Source organism: Meles meles, chromosome 6 (assembly GCF_922984935.1).
Source record: "Meles meles chromosome 6, mMelMel3.1 paternal haplotype, whole genome shotgun sequence".
NCBI classification, from domain to species: domain Eukaryota; kingdom Metazoa; phylum Chordata; class Mammalia; order Carnivora; family Mustelidae; genus Meles; species Meles meles.
Window position 1 is genome coordinate 105,183,160 of NC_060071.1, and position 18,375 is coordinate 105,201,534.

The 18,375-nt window shown below is 38.5% G+C and overlaps 1 protein-coding gene across 4 annotated transcripts in view; it reads right to left on the bottom strand.

The window, feature by feature from the left end:
- Nucleotides 1-18,375, bottom strand: part of FERMT2 (FERM domain containing kindlin 2) — a 93,140-nt gene that overhangs the window by 58,489 nt on the left and 16,276 nt on the right. For all 4 annotated transcript variants that reach the window (XM_046009405.1, XM_046009407.1, XM_046009406.1 and 1 more), the window contains exon 3: nucleotides 26-259. In XM_046009405.1, coding sequence (XP_045865361.1) covers nucleotides 26-259 — 234 coding nt within the window. The remainder of the gene's footprint in view (nucleotides 1-25; nucleotides 260-18,375) is intronic.

An 18,375-nucleotide genomic window follows, 5' to 3' on the forward strand; every position in this document is an offset into this window, starting at 1 on the left:
CTTTCATGAAGAATTTGATACTTACTAAAAGTCTTACAGATGTCAGAAACAGCTTTGAAGACTCTATCAGAGAAATTCACTTTCACCTTCACATACTTCATGTTTGGAAGCTGCAGGCGGAGCAGTTTGTGCTGGGGGGTGAACTGAAGCTTAGCATCTGCCTGAATGCCATACTTATCCAAGGTCCAATGTGTCTTAAGAAGCCAAGTTCTCTTCTTTTCCCACCAGAGAGCATGGTCAGACCAGTCCTTTTTTACATCTATTAAAAAACAAGCAATAAACAAAACACTTAGACCACCCTTTTTTACATCTATTAAAAAACAAGCAATAAAAAAAAACTTAAAAATCACTAAGATTACCTAGAGAGAAATTATAAGAAGAAAGCTAAATTGGGTATTTAATACAAGCAACTAATTAAATACGAAGTGTCTGTTATGTGATAGATAAAAAAGAAATCCTAAAGAGCTGAGAAAACACTGTGCCCTTGAAAGCCATACATAACGTAGCTGAGGCAGAGTACACAGTGTAACTAATCATCAGGTACAATATAGGGCACAAGGATGAAGAGAGAATACACTGCAGTCACTCAGAAAACAAAGGGAACCCTGGGAACGAGACTCGGAAAAATTAATAATGAAGTGGAGTCAGCAGGTTCTAAGCCCAGCCTTAAGGAAAGGACAATATTCTGATAAAGCCGGTGAGAAGGCTGAGGTTTGTTTATGAGGCTGCAAATGTGTGTTGAGGTGTACAAGGAGTAGTGAAGACTAAGATGGGGAATCCAAGTGAACAAAAACCAATATCCTAGGTGAAGAGTATGGAGAAAAATGTCCACGAGTAAGTGAAAAAAAAAACAAAACAAAACACTACATCCCAAATATACAAGCTGTCCCAAATACATTTCCAGAGAAGTAACTTACAAGTTACATCAACCCAACTTTTTCCCCAACATATTCTGATACAAGTGTAAAAGAAAATGTTATTATCTCTTAAACGATTTAACAGCCTTATGCAATTAAATGAAATGAAACCAAATAAAAGAATAAACACAAGATCTGGCTTACCTCAGTAGAGAAGATCGTAACATAAACTTGCAAAATAAATTCCAACTTCAGCTCTTTTTTTAAGGTAGCAATAAAAGTGAAGACTTTTTAGATAAGTATGCATTAAATTTCAAAAAAAGAATAGGCAGGGCGGGGCACCTGGGTGGCTCAGTCATTAAGCGTCTGCCTTCCGCTCAGGTCATGATCCCAGAGTCCTAGGGATAAGGGTCTGGGATCCAGGGTCTCAGAGCCCCACACGGGGCTCCCTGCTCTGCAGGAAGCCTGCTTCCCACTCTCCCATTCCCTGTGCTTCTGTTCCCTCTCTTGCGGTCTCTCTCTAATAAATAAATAAATAAAATCTTAAAAAAGAAAGAAAAAATAGGGCACCCAGGTGGCTCAACTGGTTGAGTGACCAACTCTTGGTTTCAACTCAGGTCATGATCTCAAGGTACTGGGATTGAGCCTGGAGTGGGACTCTGAACTCAGACTGAGTCCCGCTGGAGGATTCTCTCTCTCTCTGACCCTCCCTCCACTTTCCTCTGAACATACTCTCTAAAATAAATAAATAAATCCTTAAAACAAAACAAAAGATTGGCCAAAGCCTTCCAGGGAAAGGGAAAAACAAACAAACCTGGAAAATAGCATTCTTACAAATAAAAAAACCAATTATCGTGATTCTGATAAAAAGCTAATTTTAATACAGATTTAAGAAGCACTGGTCAACTTTTAGAAAATGAGCTCAAAAGCATATGCTAATATGAATTTTTTTTAAAACACAACTTGTATACCTGAAAGTCTCATATAGTAAAAAGTAAAATTTTTGTGCTGATTATGTACCTGGAAACCCCTCTCTAATGGTGAAACTTCCATCATACGATTGAACTTCTCACTGTAGAAGAAACACATCACAAGTAGAGAAACACTTTCAATTCCCCAGATGTTAAAAGAAATTTAATCAGTAAGTATTTTTTTCCTTTTTAGATATTATTTATTTTAGAGAGAGAGAGACAGAGAGCACAAGCAGCGGGAGCTGCAGGCAGAGGGAGAAGCAGGCTCCCTGTTGACCAAGGAGCCTGATGCCTGACTCGATCCCAGGACCCTGGGATCATGACCTGAGCCAATTGCTTAACGACTGAGCCACCCAGGCATTCCTAATCAGTAAGGACTTAAAAGGGAGAACTGTAGTTACTTGTGATTACACTGCCATTTTGAAATTTTATTATTTGTTTTGGGAAAACCCAGTCAATCATGTTATTTGAAGTTTGGCTGTAGAAATACATATAACTACTATTTTATAACTACTCACTTCATTATGTGACACAATGTATATAGTACCCTGAATCTTAAGTTATTTTCCCAGCATAGAAAATGTCAATTAACTTTTAAACACAGAAAATCTAATCTTGCTCACAGAAAACCAAAGTTGGGACCTTTTCATTTATTCTGAGGTAAATGGTCACACAAATTAGTAGGTGGTTTACTTTTTTCTTCATGAATAGAAAACCCAAGACAGAAAAAGATCACCTGCAAAAAATGAACCAATTTGAGTAAGGCTGAGCTGAACTGAATTAATAGTAGGTAGGCATACAATACTTTCTTCCCCATTCCTCAGTCCATTCACTCTGCTGCACTCTTGTGCCAGGGTCAATCACTAAGGAAGCCATATCTCTCCAGTGGGGGGAGAAGGGAAGAAAAAGCTGTATACCACCACTACTACTACCACCACCAAAAGTCTGTCAACAACCGACTATCATTTTAATTCCTCCAGGGGTAAACCTGAAATGAGAACTTTGAGGGGAAGCATACTTGAGGGGATTAGGGACAGTGAGATGGACAGAGAAAAGTTTATTAAGGGTTCACTGACTGCTGTTTTATAACTGGAGTTCAGTCCCCTGCTCAAGACCCTCTAGACTAATTATGTGGAACATGCCTAACACTTGGCCCACCTAAGGAAAGAGAAGCTATCCACTTCCTTGGTTAAAGGTTGTCCCCAAGGCCATTAAATTCCTACTGCTTTCTGGATGTCATGCATGTAGTTGACCACCCTTCACTCAGGCAGAGGAAACTCACAAAGCCTCAAATATTTGTATCAGGACATTTACAGAAAAACTTTGTGGGCCCCTGACAAATGACAATCTCAACTTCACATCAATTAGACTTCAAATTCTAACCTCAGAAACAAGCACCTCACCAGATTTTCCTCTTTAAAAATCTGACCCTCCCCTCAATTCCACTTCCCTTTCTCACAACAAAGGAGCAGCACACCTGTATCCAGCAAGAATGAACAGGGGAGTGCAACCCCGTGCAAGGCCTTATCCTAGAAACCTGAGCTGTAACCAAGAGTTGGGACACTTAACCAACTGAGCCACCCAGGGGACAGTATCATTTTGTTTTAAGTAGGCTCCCTGCCCAACCTGAATTCATGACCCTGAAATCAAAACCCCAGCTGAGATCAAGTCAGATGCTTAACCAACTGAGCCACCAAGGTGTCCCTACAATATCAATTAAACAGTGACTAGAATGATTCTATAAAGCTCAAAACACATTTACAGTAATTACTCTTTAATCTGCTCTTCGGCAGAGTCATTGTGTCACAGTTTCACTTCAAAACTTTTTAGACACTTGACTGAGCGCTCTTAAATACGCAAAACAATGTTTTCTTGGTTTCTAGGAAATCTTCCCTTGGTGCTACTTTGAAACTAATACTTACACATGAAGACCCACAACTGGCTTCACCCAGGATATCGTAAGAATATAGTTGTTCTATTCAGATGCAACAAACACTTATTTTAAACACTGATCAAAATCCTAAGAAAAATGATGGTTCATCAATTGAGAATCATTCACAAGGCAAGCACAAGAACCAACTGTACATCAAAAATGCTTAACGAATTTTGTGTGTATATGTGTAAAGCAGTATATCTTAATGTAATAACTCTTGGTACTTAAGTTATCTAGTACACTACAGTGCAGCTTGTCTCCACAGTGCAATTGTAACTGGTATAAACAACGTGGCACAAGAGTAGATTTCAGATATCAACATATATATTTACATATTCCTCCCATTAAAGACTGAATAGAGGCATAAAAAACTTTGATTTTAAAAGTAAAATGGTCAGGGCACCTGAGTGGCTCAGTTGTTAAGCATGTGCCTTCGGCTCAGGTCATGATCCCGGGGTTCTGGGATCGAGCCCCACATTGGGCTCCCTGCTCAGGGAGGAGCCTGCTTCTCCCTCTTCCACTCCCCCTATTTGTGTTCCCTCTCTCGCTGTGTCTCTGTCAAATAAATAAATAAAATCTCTAAAAAAAAAAAAGGAAGTAAAATGGCCATCTATAAAATAATTATGAATAAATGAAAAGCAAATGAAAATGCAACTTATTTGTAAAACTAGGGTTTATTTTTCTTTGTGTATTTCTTTTAAAATAATGGTTTATTTTCTTTATAAATCCTAAAAGGATTTATAAACAGTTACTGAAATTCCCTACATTTGCATAATCAAAAAGCTTTGGAACAACTTTCCATGTATTTAACTCCCTTCCACATCAAAATCTGAGCCCTACATCATGTTCTAATAAACAAACATTTCTGATTTTTCAGAATGGTAGTCTTGGTGTTTCAAACGTAGCACTGGACAACCGAATGCAACACACACATACTCTCATTCATAAGAATAACCGGCCTGGAGTGCCTGGGTGCCTTGGTCAATTAAAAGACTTGACTCTCGATTTCATTTCAGGTCAGGATTTCAGGGTCATGAGACTGAACCAGATGTCAGGCTCTTCACTGGCTATGGAGTCTGGTTAAGATTGCTTAAGATTCTCTCTACCTGCCTCCCCACTCTCTCAAAATAATAACAACAACAATAATAATAACAACAACAATAATCACCCTGCCATTTGCTATGGTAGAAAGTATTAGCAAGCATCACCATAAAGGGGACTTGTTCCATCAGTATCATATAACCATTCAAGGGGTAGATCATCCTCAACATGTTCTGATAGTCTGTCCAATGTCAGGATTTCAGTTGTGCTCCAGGTACAGTGTAACCACCTTCTTGTATCTGGTATACTGTGACGTTAAACTGTTGTATTCAGATTTTTAAGAAGCAACATACCATAAACACAAGCCTTCTCAGAAAGGAAACCTAAGCGGGAAAATGTACTACTATAAAGTCATGGTTTTCTTTCTCATAAATTTAGCCTTTTTAGTAACTTTTTAGAAGTCAAGAATTATTTAGATTATGGTTTCATATACCCAATAAAAGTTATAATAAATTTCAGTAATATGTGTAAATTTCTCAAAACATTTTGCCAACACTGAGTAATGTGTAAAATTGTTGAATCACTATTTTGTACACCTGAAAATAATATAACACTGTATGTTAATTATGCTGGAATTTATAAATTAACTTTTAAAATTAATTTTTAAAAATCTGCCAGAATCTGGAAAGAATTATTCCTGTATTCCTCCTGTATTTAATACACCCAATTATATTGTGCTCTGTTCCACATAAAACTACTACTACCTGACACTCAAATTCGTATCATTAAAATTTCAAATGGTTAAACATTAACTGTATCAATAAAAATCTTCTCATTTGACTATAATAGAATGCTCTTCAAATTCAAAAAGTAGTAGAGTATTTATCCTCAAAAACACCAAGTGTGTATTTTAAGGAACAGAAGGCTTAGGACTTTCATTATGGGGAGGCTGAGTACACAAACATTGCTTATTCTACCAAATGGCTTTTGGAGCATTCACCCGCTCCATCAGTCGCAAAAGAATCAAGTATTTCAAAAAGCTTCCTGCTAAGGAAAATACTATGTCCCTCTTTATGCAAGGACAGCTACCTTAGACTCTAGAAAATATGAGCACAGAGAAAGGAGATATACTATTAACACCCTATTTAATCTTTTCCTTATAGGGTCACAATTCCTTCTTGACCATTTTGATATGCAATTCTAAAATGCAGTTATTTACTTCCATTTTTAAACAATCTTAATTGCTTAAAAGGTAAAAAAAAAAAAAAGAAGACAAATAGTTAACTGAATTAACTTAAGTACCCACATTTCAAAAATAAGTAACTTATTAATAACAATTTGAAATAAACAGGAAACAAAATGTGGCTTAGATTTCTATTTGCATATTTAAGAAATAATAGTCATTCAGGAAGGAAATACAGAATTTGTTTAACGTTCTCATAACTCCCATAAATCAAAAGCAAAGTTTATATTAGATAATCTTTGATAAGTCAAAATTGTATTTTATTTTAAAATTTTATTTATTTGACAGAGAGGTAGAGAGCACAAGCAGGCGGAGTAGCAGGCAGAGAGAGGGAGAAGCAGGCCCCCCCTCTGAACAAGGAGCCCACTGTGGGGCTGGACCTCAGATCAGGACCTGAGCTAAAGGCAGTTACTTAACCAACTGAGCCACCCAGGTGCCCCAACATTTTATTAATTTTAAGTACACAAATGCCTTCTGGGAACATGCCTTATTTTTGTAAATAGATTTTTCTGTTGTGTTTCCTCTGTTTGCTTTTAGATTCCTCTTAAAACCCCAAATTAGGTAGTATATAAATATTACATGTCAAGAATTTACCCTCTCTTTAATGGCAGCAAAAAACTTCAGTCCTAGTAAGCTATTAACAAAGCTACTAAGCAACTAGTTCTGACACCACTGTGAGCAAGTCATGCAAACTGACCAGACCAGATATCATAAGACAGTGTCCCCTTGACCTCCAAAATAAGACCTCCAAAATAAGATGCCCCCATCACACCATTTACTTATACCACCCAGTCACCTATCTACCAAATTTAAAAGAGGATTTTCCCTCATTCATTTCACAATTGTAATTGAAACAATTACAGGCACACCTCCTTTTATTGTACTTCGCAGATACTGTGGGGTTTTTTTGTTTACACACTGAAGGGTTTGTAGCAACCCAGCTTTGAGCAAGTGTGCTGGTGCCATTTTCCAACGGCATTTGCTCACGTCATATTTCTGTCACATTTTGGTAATTCTTGCAATATTTCGAACTTTATTATTATTTTTTATGGTGATCTGTGATCACTCATATGATTTGCTAAAAGCTCAGATAATAGTTAGCATTTTTTAGCAATAAAATATTTTTAAAGGGGTGCCTGGGTGGCTCAGTTGTTAGCATCTGCCTTTGGCTCAGGTCATGATTGAGCCCCCACATCAGGCTCCCTGCTAAGTGGGGAGCCTGCTTCTCTCTGCTGCTCCCCTTGCTTGTGCTCGCTCTGTCAAATAAATAAAATCTTAAAAAAAATTTTTTTAATTAAGGTATGTGTATTGTTTTTTAGACAATGCTATTGCACACCTAAGACTACAGTGTAAATGTAGTTTATATGTACTACGAAACCAAAATTTCATTTGACGTATTTTACTGGGACGTTCATTTTATGGTGGTTGGAAACTAAATTCAAAGCATCTCTGAAGTATGCCTGCACTATAAATTTTATGATCAACATGGTCTGAGATACCACTGGGCAAGCCTATGTTTCTTTAGTCCACCACTGTATTTCAAACTTCATAGCCATCCTCAAATTGTTGACTATCCTCCCTCTTTCTAAGTAGACAATGACAGATTCTACTTCAGAAAATACAGACGCTATCAGATTGGAACTTTTTCACCTACATGCCAACCAAATTTATGCGTCTCCTGCCTTTGAGTTATGATAAAATAACTATTTATCTCAAACCAATCCTGTTAACTAAGCTGTGCTGCCCTTCTCACCTTCTAGGAACCACACACTTCTTACACTGACTACCTAGGGATCTCATCCATTTCCATGGCTTTAAATGGCATCTATACACTCACATTTCTAAGCTTTATCTTCAGCCCAACTTTCTGCTTAGAGCACCTGCTTATATATCCTACTGCCTATCCCACATCTCCATCTGGGTATCTCACAGGCATCTCAAACTTAATATATCCAAAACTTAACCTGATTTTCTTTCTCTCTTTTTTTTTTTAAGATTTCATTTATTTACTTGATAGAGAGAGAGATCACAAGTAGGCAGAGAGGCAGGCAGAGAGAGAGGGGAAAGCAGGCTCCCCGCAGAGCAGAGAGCCCAATGTGGGGCTTGATCCCAGGACCCTGAGATCATGACGAGTCGAAGGCAAGGCTTAACCCACTGAGCCACCCAGGCACCCCTTAACCCAATTTTCTATCTCTACTATTACTAAATAGCACTAACCATCAACCCAGTTGGCCAAACCAGAATCTAGAAGTAATGGATTCTTCTCTTCCCATCATTCCCCACATCTATCAGCAACCCTTTCTATTTAACTTCCAAAAATCTCCAATTTCCACTGGCATGAATCCATATTGTTCAGGTCACCAGCACCTCTTCCACTGTTTACTACAATAGCCCCCTGACAAGTCAACTGATCCGTTCAGCACTTTACACACAACATCCCAAGGTGATCTACTCAACGTTGACTCTTGTCATTTCCCTGATGAAAATACTTTAACAGCTTCCAAATACACTCAAAATAAAATCCAAATACCTTATCATAGTCTACAAAACCCCACACACTATGGCCCATCCACTCCTCTGAATTTATCTTACGCTACTCTTCCTCTGCTTCAACCATAATTTTTCCCTCTCTTTATTCCAGGAACTAATATATATAAGTAAGCTCTTTCCTGCCTTAGTGGTTTTGAACATGCTATTCCACTCTGAATGTCGAATTCCCTCTTTCTCAAATTTTAGTTTAAATTTCATCCTCCCAGGGAAGCCTTCTCAATCACCCTAAGATAAACCTTCCAATGTCCTGTGTCCTTCATTATTCTCTATTTCAGTACACTGTGGTATTGCTCAAAATTTGCATTCATTGTTGTTCATGAGTGGGGTCTCTTTCTTCCCTACTGGACTATACTCTCTAAAACAAACACAAGTTCTATTTCAATCACCATTATATTGCTAACACAGTGCCTGCACACAGTAACTGATAAATGAATAAATCCTCATATTGAAAAATTTAAAGATCCTTCATTACTACCCCAAGAAAATATTATCCAGGACAAGGATTAATTTAAATATAGGTTTAAAAAATCCATTTTGTCTTCAACTTCAAAATTAAAACATGCTTCTATACTAACCAGAAGCACAACAGAGATTTCCCTAGATGTGGGGAAATCAAACTTGAACTGATTTCCTCTTCCTGCTCACATCTTCTAAAACAGGACAAATTACTTTGTCTAAGACAAACCTATAATATGAAATGATTATATTCCAAAAATTCATTTTTAGGTCTTAGAATTCAGATTTGCCACAAAGAAACAGTATAAATAATAGGTAGGTTCCAAATCAGATTGTTGCCCAAATCTAAAATAACCCAAAGCATATTATTAACAGTATTATACCACACTAAACACGTATCACAAGATTTTTTTGCAGAATTATATGGTCAGGGCTTCAATTTGAGAAAGAAGGAAAACTGTTAGCAGTGGCATCTGTAGAGTCTGGGTTAGAGAGGGAAGAAAGAACACTGCTGGCAAGTTGTCAGGGAGACAAGGGCTTCCATCTAACTTACAGAACTGGGCTTCTCCCTAGTCTTCCTTCCACAACTCCAGGAATTAACCTGCCTCCTTCCTCTTCCCCAGCTGTAATCTGCTGTCTTAAGCCAAGGTTTCTTAGATTTACTAAGCTACTGACAGTATAAGAGCTTTAGTTTCTGCTTTCCTCTCCAACTGCTAAAACAAATACACATCTCTTCTAAGGTTTCTAAGGAGATGTCATTGCCACTAATACATAAAGACAGGGTCTACAAGTAAAATTAAGGCTAAAATAAGTTTAAAAATTATCTCTATGATGTTATCTCTAACATATATTGCAATTTAAGGACATCTGATCTTAATTTCACTATTCAATCATATTCTTTTGTCCTGAAGAACTTCTTACTCTCATCCCTTTAGGTTTCCTTCCTCCCAAACTTTAATTTCAGAGGTGAGAATGCTGAGGATCCCCTCCCTTGATTTCAGGTGTGCCTTCTTGTTCTGGACTCTTTAGTAACTCAGAACTTCAAAAACGGAAAGAGGAAGCAAAATGGACAAACACTGTTATTCCTCAGGTGCACAATCACTATATGAATTAACAGACATTTCCCAAGTACCTACCATTTGCCACACTAAGCTAGGCCATGGGAATATAAAATTAGTAAGAACTCCCATTTGAGAGTCACTTAAGAGCCCAAGTAAGGGACACAACAAGTAAAATGAACTAAAAATATATTTAAAAAAATAAAATGCCAGAGAAGCAACCAACTTTTTCAAAATTAACATATAACGTATTAACTGTTTTGGGGGTACAGGTCTGTGCATCATCAGTCTTACACAATTCATAGCCCTCACCATAGCACATACCCTCCCCAATGTCCATCACCCAGCCACCCCATCCTTCCCACGTCCCTCCACTCCAGGAACCCTCAGTTTGTCTCTTGAGATCAAGAGTCTTTTATGGTTTGTTTCCCCTCTCTCTGGTTTTGTCCCATTTCATTGTTTCCTCTCTTCCCCCATGATCCACTGCCTTGTTTCTCAAATTCCACAAATCAGTATGATTATATAATTGTCTTTGACTGACTTACTTCGCTTAGCATAACACCTCTAGTTCCATCCATGTTCTTGCAAATGACAGGATTTCATTTTTTAATAGCTGCCTAATATTCCATTGTGTGTGTGGGGGTGTGTGTGTGTATCACATTTTCTTTATCCATTCATCTGCGATGGTCATCTAGGCTCTTTCCACAGTTTGGCTGTTGTGGACACTGCTGCTATAAACATTGGGGTGCAGGTGCCCCTTCAGATCACTACATTTCTATCTTTGGGGTAAACACCCAGTAGTGCAATTGCTGGGTTGTAGGGTAGCTCTATTTTCAACTTTTTGAGGAACTGCCATACTGTTTTCCAGAGTGGCTGCACCAGCTTGCATTCCCACCAACAATGCAAGAGGATTCCCCTTTCTCCACATTCTCAAAGTCTCATTTCCTGACTTGTTAATTTTAGTCATACTGACTGGTGTGACAGGGTATCTCACTGTGGTTTTGAGTTGTATTTCCCTGATGCCAAGTGATATGGAGCACTTTTTCATGTGTCTGTTGGCTATCTGGATGTCTTATTTGCAGAAATGTCTGTTCATGTCTTCTGCCCATTTCTTGATTGGATTATTTGTTCTTTGGGTGTTGTGTTTGGTTAAGTTCTTTATAGATATTGGATAGTAGCCCTCTGTCTGATAAGTCATTTGCGAATACCTTCTCCCATTCTGTCAGTTGTCTTTTGGTTTTGTTGACTGTTTCCTTTGCTGTGCAAAATGCTTTTTACCTTGATGAAGTCCCAGTAGTTCATTTTCACCCTTGTTTCCCTTACCTTTGGCAATGCTTTTAGGAAGAAGTTGCTGTGGCTGAGGTTGAAGAGGTTTGCTGCCTGTTTTCTGAAGGGTTTTGATGGATTTCTGTCTCACACTGAGGTCCTTCATCCATTTCAAGTCTATTTTTGTGCACGGTGTAAGGAAATGGTCCAGTTTCATTCTTCTGCATGTGGCTGTCCAATTTTCCCAACACTATTTGTTGAAAAGACTCTTTTTTCCATTGGACATTCTTTCCTGTTTTGTTGAAGATTAGTTGACCACAGAGTTGAGGATCCATTTCTGGGCTCTCTATCCTGTTCCACAGATGTATGTGTCTGTTTTTGTGCCAGTACCATACTGTCTTGATGATTATAGCTTTGTAATAGAGCTTGAAGTCTGGAATTGTGATGCTATCAGCTCTGTTGTTCTCTGGCTATTCAGGGTCTTTTCTGGTTCCATATAAACTTTAGGATTATCTGTTCTGCTTCTGTGAAAAAAGTTGATGGTATTTTGATGGGGATTGTATTAAATGTGCAGATCGCTCCAGGTAGCGTGGACATTTTAACAATATTTTCCTTCCAATCCAAGAGCATGGAACGTTTTTCCATTTCTTTTTTTTTTTTTTTTAAGATTTATTTATTTGATACAGATCACAAGAGGACAGAGAGGCAGAAGGCTCCCTGCTGAGCCCGATCCCAGGACCCTGGGATCATGACCTGAGTTGAAGGCAGAGGCTTTAACCCACTGAGCCACCCAGGCTCCCGTTTTTCCATTTCTTTGTGTCTTCCTCATTTTCTTTCATGAGTATTGTATAGTTTCCTGAGTACAGATTCTTCTTGTTGGTGTATAAAAATGCAACTGCTTTCAGTGCACTGTTTTTATATCCTGCCACTTTACTGAATTCTTGTACAAGTTCTAGCAGTTTTGTAGTGGAGGTTTTTGGATTTTCCACATGAAGTATCATATCATCTGCAAAGAATGAGGGTTTGACTTCTTTGCCAATTCGGATGCCTTTTATTTCTTTTTGTTGTCTGATCAGAACCAACCAATTTTAATGTAAAAGAGGAATCGGGCTCTGAAGAGGTGGTATTTTATCTGATTTTTTAAAAAAGATTTTATTTATTTATTGGACAGAGAGAGATCACAAGTAGGCAGAGAGGCAAGCAGAGAGAGGAGGGGAAGCAGGCTCCCCGCAGAGCAGAGAGCCGGATGTGGGGCTTGATCCCAGGACCCTGAGATCATGACCTGAGCTAAAGGCAGAGGCTTAACCCACTGAGCCACCCAGGTGCCCCCCCCCTTTTTAAAGATTTTTATCTGATTCTTAAGAGATATGGGATTTCCAAGATGTGCTCAGAGGAACTATCCTATAGACAAAGGAATCTCTAAATCAGATTTTTTTAATGAAGGTAATTATGATGGGATTATGGAGAATAAATCAGGAAAAGGAAGTGCCTGATAGCAAGAAATTTACTGCAACATTCTGGAAAAAGGACCTGACCTAAGGCAGAAGCTGAAGAGAAGGAGCCTAATACAAGGAATATGTCTAGGAATCATAGGTCTTAATGATACTGACTATAGATGAGAGAAGACAGCTGTAGGTGAAATGGAAAGCTAGAAAGCTCCTAGCTTGAAAATTAAATGGAGAGCAACAAAAGCACTAAGATTTGGGGCACCTGGGTGGCTCAATAGATTAAGCATCTGCCTTTGGCTCAGGTCATGACCCCAGAATCCTGGGATGGAACCCCACAGCGGAGTCCCTGCTCACTGGGGAGTCTGCTTCTCCCTTTACTCCTCCCCTTTCTTATGATCTAGCTCGCTCTCTCATGCTCTCTCTCTCTCAAATAAATAAAAATATTTTTAAAAATTAAAAAAACAAACAAACAAACAAAAAACAAAACAACCCAGAGTGGAAATACCAGGTCTTGCCAGAGGGAGCAATGAGAAGTGAGATATGCTTTCACATGAGGATTTTATTTCCTCCCTTCCCTTCCTTAGCACCTGCCTTTCCTACCTCAAAGCTAAGTGACCTGCACTGGTAAGAGCACTATTACGTGGTAGATTTCAAGAAATCTTCGTTGTTTTTTAAAGGCTCTATGCTCAAGGTGAGGTGTCATTCAACTCACAACCCGGAGATCAAGAGTTGCAAGCTCCAACGTTTGAGCCAGCCAGGTGCCCCAATTTCAAGAAATCTCAAAGGCAAAGGGCTGCAGCTGAGACTAATATTCTGGTGAGAGTTTCAACAAACGTTCCACTGAGTCTGACTTCACCAGATCTTAGTGCAACTTGCTTAGTCTGTGCACATCCACTATAGAGTGATGCTATGAAGCTTCTGTGAACTGGGACCTGAAAATATACTTAGAAATCAACCCAATCTAAAGTCTTCCTCTAGATAATGAATCCAGGTTCAGTGGGGCTAATGACTTGCTTGAGCCCCCACAGTTCCTCAGTGGCAGAGGTGTGATCAGAATTCAGTTCACACAGGTATCTGTCAACTGAATAAGTGATCAGCACGAAAAAATGAGTTCACAGACTATATTTATATTCATCCAGCTCTGCCCAAAATAAACCCTGTCTGGCAAGCACAGAAAAACCTTGTCACCAGAGAGACTGCTATTTCATTTGGGTCTCCAAGACCTATGTTGAAACAGTCATTCAAACGATTCCATTTCTTTGTTCCAATATTATCTGTCTACTGGAATATCCATTTATTAATATAAAATGGACTCCATCTCCTACCACACATTTACCAGTTCATCACTAAGCTAATCAATTCAAGATGTATACTAAGAAAGACAAATTACACCAGAAATTTATGAACTACACCATGGAAACCGTAATTCAAGTGAGGGAGGAGCTCATCTTAAGAGGCCCTGCCTAGAACCAGCCAAAACTACATGTCTCTCTCATCAGGTCACTCTCTGAACACCAAACATGAATGAAGGAATATTTAAACTATGCATGTCTTTAACAGATTTAATGGTAGCAACTACAAGCATACCTCATTTTATTGTACTTTGCTTTGGCGCTATTTGCAGACACTGCATTTTTTTTACAGATTGAAGTTTTATGGTAACCTTGTGTCAAGCAAGTCTATCTGTGTCATTTTTCCCATAGCATTTGCCCACTTTACGTCTCTGTGTCACTTTTCAGTAAATTTCTACATTTCAAAATTTCTCATTATATTTGTTACAGTGATCTGTGATCAGTGACCTCCTATGTTACTACTGTATAATTATTTTGGGGTACCACTACCATGCCCATATGATGGCAAACTTAATTGATAAAGGTGGCTGGTGTGTGTTCTGACTGCTCTACTGGCTGGCCATTCCCCCATCTCCTTCCTTCTCCTCAGGCCTCCCTATTCCCTGAGACAAAATATTGAAATTAGGCCAATTAACAACCCTGTTATGGCCTCTAAATATCCAAGTGAAAAAGGAATTGCACATCTCCCAGTTTAAATCAAAAGCCTAGTGTTGAAAGCGGAGACAGGCTGAAAACTAGGCCTCTTGCACACACAGCCAACTTGTAACGCAGAGGAAAAGTTCTCGAAAGAAAAGCGCTACTCCACTGAACACAGGAATGAATGAAGAGAAAGTGAAACAAGTTTATTACTGATATGAAAAAAGTTTTAGTGGTCTGGATATAAGACCAAACCAAATGCAGCATTCCCTTAAGCCAAAGCCTAATTCAGAGTAAGGCCCTAAATCTTCTATTCTAAGGCTGAAAGAGATGAGGAAGCAGCAGAAAAATCTGAGGCTAGCAGAAGTTGGTTCAAGAGGTTTAAGGAAAGAAGCCATCTCTAGAACATGAAAGTACAAAGTGAAGCAGCAAGTGCTGATGTAGAAGCTGTAGCAAATTACCAAGAAGGTCTAGGCAAGATCACTAATTAAGATGGCTACACTAAACAAATTTTCAACATAGACAAAACAGCCTTATATTAGAAGACACCTTCTAAAACTTCCATAGCTAGAGACAAGTCAATGCCTAGCTTCAAAGGACAGACTTTCTTGTTAGGGGCTACATAATGTAGCTGGTGATTTTTAGTGGAAGCCAATGCTCACAGCCTACTCCAAAAATCCCTAGGGCTCTCAAGAATTACTCTAACTCCACTCTGCCTGTGCTCTATAAATGGAACAAAGAAGCCTGGACGACAGCACATCCATTTACAATATGGTTTAATGAATATTTTAAGCCCACTATTGAGACCTACTGTTCAGAAAGAGCGATTCCTTTCAAAATATTACTGCTCGGGGCGCCTGGGTGGCTCTGTGGTTTAAGCCGCTGCCTTCAGCTCAGGTCATGATCTCAGGGTCCTGGGATCGAGTCCCACATCGGGCTCTCTGCTCAGCAGGGAGCCTGCTTTCCTCTCACTCTCTCTGCCTACTTGTGATCTCTCTCTGTCAAATAAATAAATAAAATCTTTAAAAAAAAAAAAAAAAAAAAATATTACTGCTCACTGAAAATATACCCGGTCATCCAAGAGCTCTGATAGAGAAGTACAATGAGATTAATGTTGTTTTCAAGGCTGTTAATACAACATCCACTCTGTAGTCCATGAATCAAGGGAGGAGTAATCTCTCCTCAAGTCTTATTATTTAACAAATACATCTCACAGAGCTAATGTTGCCATGGACAGTGATTCTTCTGATGGATGTGGTCAAGGTTAACTGAAAATCTTCTAGAGAGGATTCACCATTCTGGATGCCATTAAGAACATTCCTGATTCATGGTAAGAGGTCAAAGTATAAACATGGAGTTTGGAAAAAAGTGAAATCTAATCCTCACAGATGACTTTGAGGAGTTCAAGACTTCAGTGGAGGAAGTAACTGAAGATGCAGTGGAAACAGCAAGAGAAGTAGAATTAGAAGTGGAACATGAAGATGGGACTGAGTTGCTGCAACCTTAGGATAAAACCTGAACAGAGGAGGAGCTGTTTCTTATGCAGGAGCAAAGAAAGTGTTTTTTTTTTTCTGATGTGAAATTTATTCCTGAAGATGCTGTGAAAACGAAATGACAACAAGGTATTTAGAACATGACATAAGCTCAGTTGATAAAGCAGCAGGAGGGTTTGAGAGGACAGACTCCAATTTTGAAAGAAGTTCTACTATGAATAAAATGCTATCAAATAGTATTGTATGCTACAGAGAAATTATTCATGAAAGGAAGGGTCAATCAATGAGGCAAACTTCATTGTCTTATTTTAAGAAATTAAATGTGGGGACGCCTGGGTGGCTCAGGTGGTTAAGCAGCTGCCTTCGGCTCAGGTCATGATCCTAGCGTCCTGGGATCGAGTCCCACATCGGGCTCCTTGCTTGGCAGGGAGCCTGCTTCTCCCTCTGCCTCTGCCTGTCAGTCTGTCTGCCTGTGCTCGCTTGCTTGCTCTCTCTCTCTCTCTCCAATAAAAAAAAAAAAAAAAGAAAGAAATTAAATGTGGCCACAACCACCCCAACCTTCAGCAATCATCACCCTGACCAGTCAGTAGCCATCAACATCAAGGCAAGACCCTCCCCAAGCAAAAAAGATTATGACTTCCTGAAAGCTCAGATGGTTAGCATTTTTAGAAATAAAAGTATTTTTAAATTAAGGTATGTATATATTTTTTTAGACATAATGCTATTATTGCACACTTGGCTTCAGTATAATGTAAACATAACTTTTGTATGCACTGGGAAATTAAAAAATTCATTTGACTTGCTTTATTGAAATATTTGCTTTATTGCAGTGGTCTGGAACCAAACCAGCAATTATCTTTGAGATATTCCTGTAAAATTCAAAACAGTTACTGTTAGCAGCTATATAAGTATTTCAAGGATGTATATACTAATAAGGAAAATTAAGATGAGTTTAAAACAAGTGAAAAACACTAACATATAAACTGCAAAGAAACAATATAGAAAAATAATTTTTTTCATTTCCTTAAGAGATAACGAACACGAGTGGTGAGGGGCGGATGGGGACAGATGGAGGAAAGAGAGAATCTTAAGCAGGCTCCACAACTGGCATGGAGCCCAACTTGGGGCATGATCTTACAACCCTGATATCATGACCTGAGCTGAAGAGTGGACACCTAACTGAGTCACCCAGGCGCCCCCAGAAAAGTAATTTAACAACTTTTTGTTTCATATTTTAGATTTATATTACTATAAAAAGAAGTCTATCATCTAAAAATAATTGGAATACCCTCCAAGTCATTTCCTCTCTTCCTTAAGGCTCAAGAGTCTAAATCATTCTTAACCTTATTTTAGAAGGATGACCCTCCCCACTACCAGAACTACCCTTTAACAACAGAATTCTGAAAAGTGCATTCTACAAATATCACTACATCAACTAAGACTTACGCAAAATTTCTATAATATAGGCATCATACATACTAGACAGAAGAATATTCCTGATTTTCCACAGTTATGAAAACCAGAAACAGACCACTTAAAGAAAGTCCCAACACTGACTTAGTGAACATATTCTTTTGGTAATCAATAAAATGGAAAACAAAACAAAACAACAACCCACTGGCTATTTGAAGCACGGAAATATTTCATAATTCAGAAACTGTCCCTCAACCCACCCCACCCCAACCAACAAATCAAGGGAAGACTACACTAAGATCATATACATAAAAATTATATTGGCTTACCCTTTAAATCGTTGAAGTTGAATGTATCTCAAGTCCTATTCTGTTTCTTCCTCTCCAGTTTTTCTTGTAATTTACCTTTTAAGCAGCTGCTGAATTTATTTCCTCTCCTTTTACACTGCCCTACTTCATGTCCTCAACATCTCCTTCCTAGACTACTTGGCATTTTTGCAAAAATGTAAATTTGGTGGGACCCCTGGGTGGCTCAGTCCCTTAAGCTTTAAAAAAAAAAAAAAAAAAAAAAAGTTTAATCAAGAGTAGTTTAAGTAGTGCTTACTTATGCCTTGACAAATTGTACTCCTAAGTTTGGGCTGACTCCCATTTTAGATTCC